This window comes from Nycticebus coucang, chromosome Y (genome assembly GCF_027406575.1).
Source record: "Nycticebus coucang isolate mNycCou1 chromosome Y, mNycCou1.pri, whole genome shotgun sequence".
NCBI lineage: Eukaryota > Metazoa > Chordata > Mammalia > Primates > Lorisidae > Nycticebus > Nycticebus coucang.
In genome coordinates, this window is record NC_069805.1 from 351469 (window position 1) to 367726 (window position 16258).

Genomic DNA, 16258 nt, shown 5'->3' on the forward strand with positions numbered 1-16258 from the left:
AAGTCCTTAACAATCAGTTCTTAAAGTTCATATTTTAATTGACATTGCTTCTGTTAACAGTTTTCTTAGAAAGTCATTCAAGGTGGCATAACAGTAAAATACAATGTATGAAACACAATTTTAGCTTTATTTAATCATTAGGAACATATCCTTTAAAAATATTTTTGTATATTTTAGATGAGTGTCTCATTATGATTAGAATGTACATAAATAAGTAAAACCATTACAGCTTTCTCAGTTTTAATTACATACAAGATCACTTATACTTAAGTCCATGATCCTGACCCACAAAAAACGTAACCCTTATACAACATCTGTTTCCTTCTTTATTAAATGAGTGACAACTGCTTTCCCTTTAATCAGTTTTATCATGAGGAACCAATGAGATAGTATTTGAAAGCACTGTTAGATCTATAAATCACTTCTACTTAGTGTAAAACGGAAAACAAATAGTCTCTATTTTAGAGTGATATTACAAAAATTGGAGCATACTAAACTGCAAGGAAAGCAGAATTTCATGTGCAAAACAAATTTAAAAACTTAGTGTGCTAAGTTGCTTAAGCTACCTTCAGGAAGTATTTAAAATACACATTTGAGGCAAGGCTCAATTGCTCATTCCTATAATTCTAGCACTTTGAGAGGCTAGGGAGGGAGGCGTGGTTGAGATATGGAGTTGGAGACCAGTCTAGGCAACATAGCAGTTCCTCATCTTTAAAACAATTAAAAAAAAAAATCAGGTAGGCATTGTTGTACAGACCTGTAGTTTTGGCTGCAAAGAAGGCTCAAAGTAAGGGATTGCTTGAACTCAAGAGTTCAAGTCTGCAGCCTGCTATAGTCATTCCTCTGTAATTCCTCTGCAATTAGCTGGTATACCACAGCAAGACTCTGTCACTAAATAAATAAACCTACCACTCTGGGAGGCCAAAGCAGGTAGTTTGCTTGAGCTCAGGAGTATAAACTAGAGTAAGCAAGAGTGAGACCCTGACTCTGCTAAAAATAGAAAAACCAGCTGGGTGCTGTGATTGGTGCCTATAGTCCCAGCTACCTTTGAGGTTCTGGCAAGAGGATCTATTGAGCACAAGAGTTTGAGGTTGCTGTCTCACAAAGTGACTCTGTCTCAACAAACATAAACAAAAAACCGAAAAAGTTTGTATTAATGATATCTCTTTGTAATAGTCTTAATCATTGCTAAAAGTGAACTAGTTTTTAAAAAGAAAAAAGAAAATACAAATTAGATGTTTTCTAAAACAAAGTATCAAATTTAAACATTAACAGCTTTACCTTTTAAAATACTTACTAGTTATTGCTGTGCCTATATAATACATTTCAGTCAAAGAGTCTACTATTTGTTTGAGATTCTTTACACAGCCAATAGCTAATGCTACAAGCAGTTCAAAACCAGAATTAATGGTAGCTGGTGAACTACAGACTGGAACAGCTTGATCAGCTGGCAGTTCTCCACTTCTCATATACTGAAGGTAAATTTTGGATGCAGGAAAGATGAAGTCATCAATTAATTCCTAAAGAATTACAAAAAGTTATCACATAGTATGTAACCCAGCATAATATAATAAAGGAAAGTATGACTGTATATAGCATAAGTAAAAAAACAATTTAGAAAAAAAAAGGCATTATAAATAAATATACTCCTTAAATCAGATATGACTGAAATAAATTCATTTCCAGTAAACACAAAATGTATTAAAATTACATTCTTTTCCTTGAACTACAAGACTCATGAAAAAAACTCACTAAAGAAATACGAAATAAGGCCAGTTCAGTGGCTCATGCTGGTAATATTAGCACTTTTGGAGGTTGAGGCAGGTGGATAGCTTGAGCTAGTAGTTTAAGACCAGCCTGACCAAAACTGAGAATTCATCTCTAAAAACTAGCTGGGTATTGTGGAAGGTGCCTGTAGTCCTAGCTACCTGAGAGGCTAAGGAAAGAGGATCACTTGAGCCCAAGAGTTTGAGGTTGTTGTGAGCTATGACACCATGGCACTCTACCAAGGACAACGAAGTGAGACTCTGAGTCAAAAAAAGCAAAAAAAGCATGAAATAAAAAGTTTTGCAAAATGGAAGTTTTTCTCATTCTGAGAAAAGTAAAAATTTAGATTTAATAAATACCACAGTCAAATAATAATGCTTACTAAATTTCCAAAACATTTTATCAGATTTTTTTTTATTTTGTTTTGAGACAGAGCCTTAAGCTATTGCCTTGGTAGAGTGCCATGACATCACAGCTCACAGCAACCTACAACCCCTGAGCTCAAGCGATTCTCCTGCCGCCGCCTCCCAAGTAGCTGGGACTACCGGCGCCTGCCACAGCGCCCAGCCATTTTTTGGTTGCAGCTGTCATTGTTGTTTGGCAGGCCCAGGCTGGATTTGAACACACCAACTCAAGTGTATGTGGCTAGTGCCTTAGCCCCTTGAGCCACTGAGGCCAAGCCAACATTTTATCAGAATTTTAAAATAAGGGATGTTATTTAAAAATTATAGGCTGGGTGCAGTGGCTCATGCCTATAATTCTATCACTCTGGCAGGCTGAGGTGGGTGGATTGCTTCAGCTCAGGGGTTTGAGACCAGACTGAGCTAAAGTGAGACCCTGTCTGTAAAAATAGCAGGCTCCTATAGTCCCAGCTACTTGGGAGGCTGAGACAAAAGAACCACTTGAGCCCTGAGAATTGAGTGTGAGGTTGCTGTTAGCCTTGATGCCACTCTACTGAGGGTGACAAGATAAGCCTCTGTCTCAAAAAAAAAATTATTTTATAGTGATAGAAGTTTATTGTAAAGAAAAAGGTCGAGATAAGGCCGGAGCAGTGGCTCACGCCTGTAATCCCAGCACTCTGAGAGGTCTGGACAGGTGGACTGCCTGAGCTGACAGGTTTGAGAATAGCCTGAGCAGAGCAAGACCCTGTCTCTAAAAATAGCTAGGCATTGTGGAATGTGCCTATAGTCCCAGCAACTCAGGAGGCTGAGGCAAGAGAATAGCTTGAGCCCAGGAGTTTGAGATTGTTGTGAGTTGTGATGCCACAGGACTCAACTGAGGACAACATAGTGAGATTCTATCTCAAAAAAAAATAAATAAATAAATAAAAAAAAGTCAAGATACGTCTAAAAGACATCCAATCTATGTGCACTGTACTCAGATACATTTGCGAACAATCATTTGAAAGGTCATAGTAACTAGTTCAGTACAAAAATTTGCAACTTACTTTAATGAGATTAGCACCTCCTTTTTCACAACCAATGTGATACTTTTTTTCAGGAGTTTGAAAGGCCAATAATTCTTTTGTTACCCCAAGGTGGCCTTCTAATATAGGCTCTTCAACATTTGTTTCACCTGTGTTTTTAACATTATCCTACCAAAGAAAACATATTGTACGTGTAACTTTAAAGACAGATAGAAAAGAACAGGGGAGTTATAACAAAAGAGAACCTGTGGAGAGTGAGCTTGGCTATATACCTCAGATATATAAAGAAATTTATATATAAACACTCTATAGAAGCATAAATGTGAACAATTTTGCCTCCTATAGGATACTAAAATATTTTGGGTTTACAACTATAAAAAAATGAGACTATGATGATACCTTTAGATAAGAGGCTCAACATCTTACAATGCATACAATAACTCATCATAAAAAGGAACAATCTAGTATGAAATGTCAATAGTGCCAGGGCACAGAAATCTTGCTCCATGAGCAGGAAGTACTGAAAAAAATGCTAATGTGAAAGTCCAAAGCTATATATTTCAGAAGTATATTCTTGTAGAACAATGTAAGCAAAAAATGTTAGATGGCTAAATGTAAATCTCTTAATATACTCTTGGATTAAAAAAATTTGTTTCATATGATAACTTCCAAAAAGGGCCAAAAATACCAAAATAGAAGAAACTACTTACTAGCATTACAAATTTCAAAAAATGTTTGGCATGTAAACTAGTGCCTTTCTATGAATCATAAACCAAGGAAAAGTACACACTTTATTTTTACTATTCTCAGAGACACAACTTTTATTATTTTCACTGGTAGTCTGCTTAGTAAACACTTAAAACTATAAACCTCCTTTTAATGACAGTTGATTTAACAGTACACAATAAAAAACTTACCCTAATCCTTTTGAGCCAATCAATTTCATTGTTGAGAAGAATTTCAGCATTGGGTATATTGATACTACTATTGTAAGCAAAATTAAGAAGGTGCCGTAAAAGTGTGAAATAGTCACTTGAATGTTTACTTCTCTCTCTTGCTGTGCTCTGAAATATTAAATTAAAACCACATGAACTCATAAATCTGTGCTTAAAATCCAGAGAATTGAAAATGAAGTGAGAAAAAAAAAAAAAAAAAAAAAAAGAAAATGAAGTGAGAACACTTTACACCAGGACATTAAAAAAAAAAAAAAACTCTTTGATTTCTATTTTCTCTTTGATTTCTATGCATTAAAAGGTAATATATTTTTTCCTATCAATTATAAACAATAAACAAAATCTAGTTTATAAATAGCTTAAACAGGGCGGCACCTGTGGCTCAGTGAGTAGGGCGCCGGCCCCATATGCCAAGGGTGGTGGGTTCAAACCTAGCCCCTGCCAAACTGCAACAACAACAACAACAACAAAAAAAAAGCCGGGCGTTGTGGGGGGCGCCTGTAGTCCCAGCTGCTAGGGAAGTTGAGGCAAGAGAATCGTGTAAGCCCAAGAGTTAGAGGTTGCTGTGAGCTGTGTGATGCCACAGCACTCTACCCGAGGGCGGTACAGTGAGTCTCTGTCTCTACAAAAAAAAAAAAAATAGCTCACACAATTATATTTTACTTATTAATCAGATTTATCTTAACTTTTTTAAAAAAGCTAAATTTATAATTTCTTCAATGCTTTTTATTTTAAGAATGAATTACATGTGTATTGAAAAGTGTATTTTAAAGTCTCACCCCCAAAATAGTAAAGAGTAGAGTAACGAAGAAAAGCAGAGGCCTGTGTCCCATGCAACATCTGGTGCACATTAAAAAGAACTGCTCCTGCGCCAAATGACGAACAGTTCTGAAATAAAAACATTTGCATTTATTTTATTACTTCCGTGGACAGCTAAAAATGATTGTAACATTTTTATAACAATGTCTATCTTTAACAGGTAAAATAAATTCATAGCAAAAATAAAAACTAACCCCCAAATTAGCATTTGACTAGCAACATAGAATAGACAAACTTAGCTATCTGTCAGGGAGTCAGAATAGACAAACTTAAGGTATCTATCTCCAATAGGTTAGAGATACTATTACTTACTGATAAAGTTTCTGAATATAACACTTCTCAAGAGGTTTTAATAGCTCTGTGAATCAGATAAAATACAAGCTTCCAGTGTTTTACAGGACATAATTTAACACCTCTCTTGAAACAATAAGAAAATCTCCCCACATGCCAGAGGTGGCACGTTCACACCCAGCCCCGGCCAAAAACCACACACACACACAAAGAAAATCTCTCTCAGATGCTACATATGGTGCTATCCATTAAGCTCTAAACATCTTTTTCACCCTCCCCACAATCTGCTTTCAATGAACTGTGCTCTGGGGCAAACAACTCATGAAAACCAAATACAGCTAAAGACCTCTCGATTTTATCAGTGGTTCCCAGTCCAGCAGTATCAATATCACCTGAGAACCTCTGAGAAATACAAATTCGTAGGTCCCCTTCCATACTTACTAAGTCATTAACTCCGAGAGAGGAGCCCAGAAATAAATGCAACCTCAAACTCCTGAGTTTAGGCAATCTACCCACCTTGGCCACCCAAAATGCCAGGCGTGAGCGATGGCGTCTGATCCACAATAACTTTTAAATGTATCTAATCAATAAAGTGCAATTGCCTCTCTGGAAAATCTTTTATGAACATTAACCACTTAAAATACATTAAGTCTGAAATTAGAGGACGATTGGTCAGTGTTTCAAAACAATAATGGAAGCAAAACTGCAAACCAGACAAGTCTGAACTCCCACTCCTCTCAACTATACAAAATCAAAACTGTCTAGACCCAGGAAATCAATTGTTTACACCAAACAAAGCAAACACTGAATGGAGAGATAACTTTAAAATGGGAGGAAGGTTTTGTAGTATTGCCTCAGACCTTGTGGCTCATAAGAAACTTACAGACTATGGTCCATATTCCCATTGTGAGACCCTGGCTCCTTGATTCTGGAGGAAGCAAAGCTTATCTTATTTGCAAATGCCTGTTCATTATATCCTGTCTATGGGTTACTTAAAGAAACACACTTATGTCTGTTTTGCCTATTTCAGAACTAACTTGTGGCCGAAAACACAAGGCCCTGATCAAATTTGCTCCTAACAAAACATTTATGTTGCATATGACCCAAGGAAAAGCAGCAAAAGATAGAGCTTTTTATGGGGGGGGAAATCAAGATATCAAAAGCATCCAAATACACTGATGAATTCAGAAATTATGTGCATTATCATGACAAGACACAAGCTCAAAAAAGTACATAACAAAACTCTTAAGCTTTAACTTTAGTATTATAATTAGTCTCACTGAAAGCAGGAAATGAAAGCTGAGTTCTAAAGGTTAACAACAAATCCAATTTGAAAAACTAATTGAGTTTTTATATTATATTCAGTACAAACATTGATGAAATGCGGCTAAGCCTTCAACAACAAAACAAAATACTCTATAGAGAACTGGGAAGAAATCAGACTTCCAATGTAATAATGAAATAATAGTAAGAACTCCGTAAGTTGACCAACCAAGGGACTGTAACAAACTGGTCCCCACTGGATTTGGTCAACATAAGAAACAGGCCTACAGTACTGATACATTTATAAAGTGCATGTCTAGTCTGTGAAAACCAGGTCAACTTGAAGTGGTCAGCTGAGATTCTACTGTATATTGCTTTCTACAAAACACACTGTGTGGAGCGTACACAGAAAACAGGAAAGTATGGCCATGTCAAAGTGAAAAATATAACTGACAATGTGCCTGAGCTATGCAAACTTTAAACTTTTTACACAAAGATTTCAAAACAGACTTTAATCTAGCACTCTGGGAAGCAGAGGTGGGAGGGTGTTCAAGCCTGAGTAAGAAGGATACACCCATCTCTACTAAAAAAAAAAAAAAGAAAGAAAACCTAGACACACATGGTGGTTGGCACCTTGGTCTCCCAAGAATTCTAGGGGGTGAGGCCTTTTTGGGAGAATCGCTTTAACCCTGAATTTGATGGTCCTGTGAGCTAGGGTAACATAAGGCACTCTAGCCTGGGGGCAACATAGTAAGATTCTATCTCAAACAAATAAAAAAATTCAACTATATTAAAAGAAGGAAAAGACAACTGAAAAATAATTTATGAACAGAATAAGAATACCAATGAAATAGAATTATCAAAAAGAAAACACTTGCAAAATCTAGAGATAAAAATACAATTAACAGGTCTGGCACCTGAGGCTCAAGTGGCTAAGGCGTCAGCCACATACACTTGAGCTGGTGGGTTCGAATCCAGCCTGGCCCAGCAAAACAACAATTGACAGCTGCAACCAAAAAATAGCCAGGCACTGTGGCGGGCACCTGTAGTCCCAGATACTTGGGAGGCGGAGGCAGGAGACTTGTTTGAGCCCAGGAGTTGGAGGCTGCTGTGAGCTGTGATGCCATGGCTCTCTACCAGGGTGACAGCTTGAAGCTCTGTCTCAAAACAAAGCCAAACCAACCAAACAAACAAAATACAATTAACAGAAACAAAAAATTTCAATGGGGATTCAACAGATTTAAGTGGGTAAAAGATGCAAAAAATTAAAAGAAATGGCAGTTGAAATAATCCAATCTACAGAAAAACTGGAAAAAAATGGAAGCCATAGAGATGTGTGGAACATTATGAAGGGGACCAAAATAAACTATATAAGAATTCCGAAAGGAGGAGAAAACAGAAAGATTGTTAGTATGTACGAGCTGAACACTTCCCATATTTGATGAAAGACACGAATTCACAAATTTAAGAGCAAAAAGTCATAAATACTAACAGCAATATGAAAAACACATTATAAAAACAGTCAAGACCTAAAGATAAAAAGAAATGTAACAGCAGAAATGGAGAAGTTTTTTTTGTAAAAGAGATTACTAAAAATAGCTGATTGCTCAGCAAAAACCATGGAAATCAGAAGGAATAACAAACTGTTGAAAGAGAAAATGTTTTTCTGTATTTAGCAAAATGGTATTTCAAGAGCAATGATAAAATTACTAGATAAGAAAAACCTAAGGAAATCTGTTACTAACTGCCTTCCAAGGATTGCTAGGATACAAGAATGTTAATAGATAAAAATCACTCTCTTTTCCAAAAACTTAAAAGTAAAGGTTGAGCACTCCTCATACAAAAATCAAAAATCCAAAATGCTCCAATAAGCAATTTTTTATTTTTTCATTTTAGAGATGGGAAAATCACTATGTTGCCCAGGCTGGCCTCAAACTCTTGGGCTCAAATGATTCTTGTAAAATCACAGGGAGAACAAGTGTCTATAGGTATACACAAAGATATCCAACTAAAAAATCTGAAATTTTTGAGTTTTGAGAAGATACCACAAATGAAAAAATTGTACACATAAACTTCTTAATAAAATTTGTTTCATATACAAATTATTAAAAATATTATATAAAATTACCTTTAGGCTACATGCATAGAATGTATATATGCAATTTCGTGTATAGACTTGGTTCTTATTACTCAGATACATAAATATAGTAGAATCCTGTAAGTTGACCCCCAAAGGATAATAATATACTGGTCAACATAAGGAACTAGGTCCACTCTGTTGACAAGTACAAGTAGTATATGTCAAGAAGTGGCGTCACCCTATGAAATCTGTTCAGCTTAAAGAGGCAGCCAATGTTAGGAGGTGGTCAACTGTGGAGGCTCTACTATATGCAAAATTTAAGAAAAATCCAAACTCTGAAACACTTCTAGTCCTGAGAATGTAAAAAATAAGGGCTATCCAAACTGTATTGCCTAGGCTCAATGCCTGTGGCTCAAGCAGCTAAGGCGCCAGCCCCATAAACCTGAGCTGGTGGGTTCAAATCCAGCCCAGGCCCACCAAACAACACTGACAGCTGCAACCAAAAAAATAATAGCTGGGCCCTGAGACAGGCACCTGTAGTCCCACCTACTTGGGAAGCGGAGGCAGGAGAATAGCTTGAGCCCAGGAGTTGGAAGTTGCTGTAAGCTGTGATGCCACAGCACTCTACTCATGGTGACAGCTTGAGGCTCTATCTCAAAAAATAAAAAAATAAAAACAACTGTACTACCTAATTAGTCAGACTAACATTACTGAGATAACAGAACAAGTCAGAGATACTACAAGAAACTAAAAGCAAAGATCAGTAATTATGTATTTGTAAAAATCCTCAACAAAATAGTAACAACCAAATTCAGTAGCATATTTAAAGTATGAAGATACCAGAACCAAGTAGAAATTATCCTAAGCATGTGAAGGCATTTAAATATCTAAATCAATGTTTTTTTCTAAATCAATTTTTAATGTACCACCATAAATACAATGAAGGAAATTATCATGTAGCAATCTCAACCAATTTAGAAAAATTATCTGAACAAATTTCAAAACTTTACATAAAAAAAGAAAAAACTGAAAACCTTGTAATACATGGGAACTTCCTTGATAGGATGAAGGACATTTATAAAAAATATAGAGCTAACATTTCTAAATGGTGAAAGACTGAAAGCTTTTCATAAACTGAGACCAAAATAATCATGCCTGTTGTTAGCACTACTATTCAATACAGCAGAGGAATTAGGCAAGAACAGGAAAAAGAAAACTGATCCAAAAAGAAAAGTAATAAGTAAAACTATCATATTTGCAAATGACATGATCTTACACTGGAAAAACCAAATGATCCACAAAATTTATACTAAATTATAGGACAATTGCCATTTATAGTAGCAGCAGAAAAAAAGAGGGGGAGAAGGCAAATACAGAAATCCAATGCTTAGAAATAATTTAACCAAAAAGGCAGAAGAATATTGAAAACAAATAATACCTAGGTAAATGAAAGCACCCTATGTTTATATATTGGAAGACAATAATACAATGGGAATACTACCAAAAGCAATCTTACAGATTCAACTCAATTCATTTCAAAATTGTAATGTTGAATATTTTTCCCCACAAGATTTGAAAAACCCTATTTAAAATTTATATAGATTATCACAAGTCCAAAAAATGGTCAAAATAAGCCTCAAAAAGAACAAAGTTGGAGGACTCACTCACCATTTCCTAATGTCAAAACTTACGAAAAAGCTTAAATAATCAGAGCCTAAGTATTGGCCTCAGGACAGGAATACAGAAAAAAGTAATAGAATATCAGAGCCAACAAATTCTTGTAACTTTCATCATTCATTTTCTAGAAGGTGTCAAGATAAATGAGGTAAGGAAAACTGGATGTTCAATGAACAAAAAAAAGAAGTTGGATCTTTACCTACCATCTTTCAGAAATATCAACTCAACCTGGACCAAGTTCTTAAAATTAAAAACTAAAAATGTATGAAATTCTTAGGAAACAATGTAAGAGCAAATAATTTTTATTTGGATTTCAAATGGTCTCCATATATTCATAGGACAAGAGAAGCATGAGAACAAAAGAAAAAGTAGATAAAGTGGGCTTCATCAAAATTAAAAACCTTTGCATATCACCAATGGAGTGAAAGACAATCTGTAGAATGAGAGAAAATCATTAATCTGGCAAGGGATTAATGTTTATAACATACAGAGAACTCATGAAATTCAAGAACCAAAAATATAAATGATCTAATCTAATAATGGTGTAAGAACCCGAGCACCTATTTCTCCACAGAAAAAATATACATGGTTGACAATCACATGAAAAGACTCTCAATATCACTATAGTAGCCTCCACAGAAATGCAAATCAAAAACATAGAGATACCGTATTTCACACCCATTAGGATGGCCATTAACAAAAAAAAAAAAGAAAAAGAGCAAATAGTTAAGCAAGGTAAAGGATGTAAAGAACCTGGAACCCATGTAAATAGATGTTGAGAGTGCAAAATGGTAAAACAACTGTGTAAAGAGTTCAGTAGATCTCCAAAATATTAAACACCATTACCATATGGCAATATATGCATTTCCAGGTACAAAAGCACAGAGAGTAGGAACTCAGTTTTTAGTGCTGAGTCATGTTCACATTAACACATAACAGCTAAAAGGTAAAATGATCCAAGTGTCTACCAACAGATAAAATATAAATAAAATGTGGTATATACATACAATACTTTATTATGTGAATCAAGTTCTATAATATGCTAAAACTTAAACCTTGAAAACATCAAACTAAGCTAAAAAAGAGGTCCAAATTTGTGTGATTTCCACTTGAGGTACCTAAAATAGGAAATTCACAGAGACAAATGTTGTTACAGTTTATCAAGGAAAGGAGAAGGTTGAAAATTGGAGCTATTGATTAAACAATTTGTTTGGAGTGATAGAAAATTCTAGAAATAGAAATCAGTGCCTGTTGCTCAGTGGGTAGGGCGCTGGCCACATATGCTTTAGAGGCTGGTGGGTTCGAACCAAGCCTGGGCCAGCTACAGCAACACTAACAGCTGTAAGAACAAAAAATTTGCCAGGTGTTGTGGTGGGTTCCTATAGTCCCAACTACTTGGGAGGCTGAGGCAAAAGAATCACTTAAGCCCAAGAGTTTGAGGTGGCTGTGATCTGTGATGGCACAGCACTCTATCCAGGGTGACAGCTTGAGACTCTGTCTCTTAAAAAAAAAAAAAAAGAAACGAAAGGAAAGAAAGAAAGAGAGGAGGAAGAAATCAGTGATTGTACTATTTTGTGAACATATTTTGTGCCACTAAATTATTCTAACTTAAAAGAGGTTAAGGTGGCTATCTATCTATCTATATATATATGAATATATAATACACAATTATATATTTCCTCATATATTAAAAAATAATGCTTGCATTTGCAAAGCAAATATGAATTTGCATAAGGTGGAATATGTTAAGTAAAATTTTCCTAGATATACTGGTATTTTACAGATCAGAAAAATTTCCTCATCTGACATCTGAGATAACTTTTCTTCAAAATTCATTTATTTCTGCTTTAAAAAAAAATAGGTCAGCCTTCCTTCCGATTACATTTAAAAATGACTTACTTGCTAGGACAGTGCAATAGTAAGTCAATGATGAATGTCTGCCAGGCTTTTTCTTTACTAAGTGCATCCAAGGCTGTTGGAATTAAAGCAAAACATAATGTCATCACTTCCAACGCTTCACAGCAAACCTGTTCATCTTCCACATCCGGTACACTGCTTGCACTGGTAGTCTGTAAAATTATAAACAGGAGCAAATTACATAGACATACATTTTGGGAAGAATTTACAAACCCTCTAATTACCATTTAAAATGACTTACTCACTAAAGACAAGTTGGTCATGTGCAGCTACTTAGGCTATGGAATGTATCACAGGTGAAATTATAGGAGCATACTCAGTGAAAGTCAAGTATTACTTTCTTATTCAAAATATCAGTGGTGACTGTTTGGTCTGATCACAATTCTTTCTAGAGAATTGCTTTAGCTAAATTGTGTCTTTGACTAGTTCTTTCGCAGAGCCTACCTGGAAACCCATCTTATTCAAAAGCAAATATATCATACCAACGTTCAGGAAAGCTACGGAAGATTTATGCAACTTAACATATACTCACATAGGAAGCTAATAACTATTAATATGTTTCTATTCATCAAAATGTAAGTAATATATATATGTCCAGACAGAGTAAGTATTCAAATACTCCAAAAAAAGGGAAGATGAGCAATGCTATATGCCAATGCTTTTCACTTTTAAGTAGAGAAGGAAATTAGGGACAGATAAATATAATAGGAAAACTGAACACAATTTTATTTTTAATTTCATTTTTTTTTTTTTGAGACAGAGCCTCAAGCTGTCCCCATGGGTAGAGTACCGTGGCATCACAGATCACAGCAACCTCCAACTCCTGGGCTAAAGCAAGTCTCCTACCTCTGGGACCACAGCGCCTGCCACAACACCTGGCCATTTTTTGGTTGCAGCTGTTATTATTATTTTGTGGGTCCAGGCTGGATTCAAACCCGCCAGCTCATGTGTATGTGGCTGGCACCTTAGTCACTTGAGGTGTTCGAACCTGCCAGCCTCGATGCATGTGGCTGGTGCCATAACCACTAAGCTATGGGCACCGAGACACAATTTTCTTCTATAATTAATTTTTTAAACTTCTCATTGAGCTGGCTGTGGTGGTTCATGGGTGTAATGCTAGCATTCTGGGAGGCTGAGGTGGTATGAATGCTTGAGTTCAGGAGTTTGAGACCAACCTGAGCAAGAGTGAGACCCCTATCTCTACAAAAAATAGAACAAAGTAGCTGGGCATGGTGGCACATGCCTGTAGTTCCAGCTACTCAGGGGGAAAAGACAAGAGGAGCTTGTCAACCCAGGAGTTCTAGGAAGCTTTGTGCTATGATGACACCATAGCACTGTACCCAGGATAACAGAGTGAGACTCTGTCTCAAAAATGTAAACTCCTTGAATTGAGTATGGCTATACTATAATGAATCTACTTTTTCTGTTCCCTTTAATTCTTTCTTTCTGTCCCATGTAAATTTTTGATAGTTGTCTGTTTGGGAATTATAGTACTTAAGTATTTTTACTTGGTTCTTTTAGAATACTAAAAAGCAGGAAGAGTATCCACATTTTGATGTTGTATCTGGGCTTCTATTAAATTAAGGAAATTATTTATAAAAATAAAATTGTGAGCTCGGCGCCTGTGGCTTAGTGGGCAGGGTACCGGCCCCATATACCAGCGAGGTGGGTTTAAAACTGGCCGTGGCCGAAAAGCAACAACAACAACAAGTAGCCGAGTGTTGTAGTGGACACCTGTAATCCCAGCTACTTGGGAGGCTGAGGCAAGGGAATCACCTAAGCCCAGGAGTTGGAGGTTTCTGTGGGCTATGTGACGCCACGGCACTCTACTGTAGGCGACAGAGTGAAACTCTCTCTACAAAAAAACAAAAGAAACAAACAAACAAAAACCCTGTCTATCTTCATTTTATCCAGTTTATTTTAAACCATTCAATACGAGTGTCTTAGCCTTTAAAGGTAATAGACATAAACATTTAGCTACATGAACAATTTAATAATATTTTCTTAAAAGAAACAGATTTCTGTAAGAATTCTTACCATCTCGTAAATTTTAGTTATTTCTTCATCAGGGCTAAATACTAGCTCTAATGCCCCACATCCTGATGCCCAGATAATTTTTTGTATAGCTCTAATTACACAAATATCAGGCATATGTCTTGAAGCCTATAAGAAAATGAATAATTAAAAGTGCTGACAGACTATTAAAGCAAATAATTAGAAAAAAATTTTTCTCTTTACAAAAGAAGTTGTAGATACAGCTGTAAAAGAAGTAAATATGCTTCAGTTGCCTTTAAAGTCTAAAGGTAACTTGGTTCCATTTTTTGTTTCCTAACATTATGTAATATATAATAACACGACTTGCCACATGAAAGTCACATATACCCCAGAAAGTACACTCAAGGTTAAAATTAAAGTACTTTTCATAATAAATCTTCAAGCACAGAAAAAATCAGATTTATCAGATCATAGTAACAGAAGTTCACCCAAGAAATATAAAAAACCCTCACAAGCACTAAAACTAGGAATAATCCAAATGCCCATGGTCAGATGAAGGATTACAATGTATGGAATGGCCATAAAATAGAGTATTATTCAAAGTAGAATAAACTACAGACATATATATAACAGCATGGATTACTTTAAAAAGTAACTGATTAATACAATAAAGACACAAAAAAGAACATAAAGGATATGATTCCATTTGTGTAAAATACAGGGAAACGAAAACCATTTCCTGATAAATGAAAACCATTTTACCCTGATAAAAAGCTAGTTGCTGGCTCAGTGCCCATAGCACGGTGGTTACAGAACTTGCACCAGAGGCTGGCAGGTGTGAGCCTGGCCTGGGCCTGCCAAACAGTGATGACACCTGCAATAAAAAAATAGCCAGGCATTGTGGCGGGTACCTGTAGTCCCAGCTATTTGGGAGGCTAAGATAAGAAAATCACTTAAGCCTAAGGGTTTGAGGTTGCTGTTGAGTTGTGATGCCACGGCACACTACTTAAGAGTGACATAATGAGACTCGGCCTCAAGGAAAAAACAAAAGACCAGCTGCTGAGGCCACTGGCAACAGAAGTAAAAACTACAGACAATAACAGAAAACTTTAGGGTCTGACAATAATATTTTGTTTCTGGAATGTTTTGATAGTTTAACCATCTAACAGAATTTAATTTAACCTAGTTTATGTAATTTAAATTATGCTGTAAAAAGAAAAAGCTTGTTTAAATTTTTTTTTTAATTTCTAGCCTCTTAATATTAGTAATGTAACTGATTAAATATATATTAAGAAGTATATTTAAGATGAAGATAGAGACTAAAATATCTCAAAATATTTAGCTTCAAATTGTGACAGATTTATTTACTTATGAGTAAATCTGCATCATCTAGAATCCCACAGCTTTCAAAATTTAATACTAACCTCATCAGATATTTGCTGAGCAAGTCGGATAGATACATTTCTAAGCATGCACTCAGATGAAGGATTAGGAATGCTCTGGAGGGCACTTTGTAGCAGCACTGCTTGATCATGAGTAACTTGGTTAATCTGAAACAAGTTAATAATTTCACTTCAAGGAAAAAGCCATTCATAACTTAATGCCAAAAATATGTATATAATTTTGGCATTGTACAAACCAATTATTTGCTCCTCACCTATCACCACTTCTTCTAGATGTTATCCCTTCATTTATCCCACCTATAGAATTGATGGTTTGCATAAAAATCGTTTCACATTGCCAACATTGTAAATAACCACTTGGTTGCCTTTTAGGATGATAATACTCTGCACGCTCCCATGTAAAATGACTTCAATATTGTTTCTACACTTTCACTTACAAAAATGACCCAAAACATTTTACATGCCTCTGGACAGATTCTTCTTTCGATACTCCCTTTACAATAGATGAATATGCCTATCATTATGTGATGGAGAAAAATGGGATTACTAAATAAATAGGCCTTTAAAAAAAAATCTGTAAACTTACATCTCTACTTTCCCCCTTAGTCTTTAGGATGTTTGTTATTTTGTTCAAGGGTAATTTTGTATCTGAATATGAACTCTAATG

At 35.7% G+C, this 16258-nt stretch overlaps 1 protein-coding gene across 4 annotated transcripts in view; it reads right to left on the minus strand.

Moving 5' to 3' along the window:
• Positions 1 to 16258, minus strand: part of LOC128579199 (probable ubiquitin carboxyl-terminal hydrolase FAF-X) — a 294928-nt gene that overhangs the window by 41713 nt on the left and 236957 nt on the right. For all 4 annotated transcript variants that reach the window (XM_053581415.1, XM_053581416.1, XM_053581414.1 and 1 more), the window contains 7 exons: positions 15613 to 15738; positions 14231 to 14356; positions 12176 to 12345; positions 4926 to 5034; positions 4111 to 4257; positions 3215 to 3361; positions 1298 to 1520 (listed from right to left, as the gene is read on the minus strand). In XM_053581415.1, the coding sequence (XP_053437390.1) occupies positions 1298 to 1520; positions 3215 to 3361; positions 4111 to 4257; positions 4926 to 5034; positions 12176 to 12345; positions 14231 to 14356; positions 15613 to 15738 (1048 nt within the window). The remainder of the gene's footprint in view (positions 1 to 1297; positions 1521 to 3214; positions 3362 to 4110; positions 4258 to 4925; positions 5035 to 12175; positions 12346 to 14230; positions 14357 to 15612; positions 15739 to 16258) is intronic.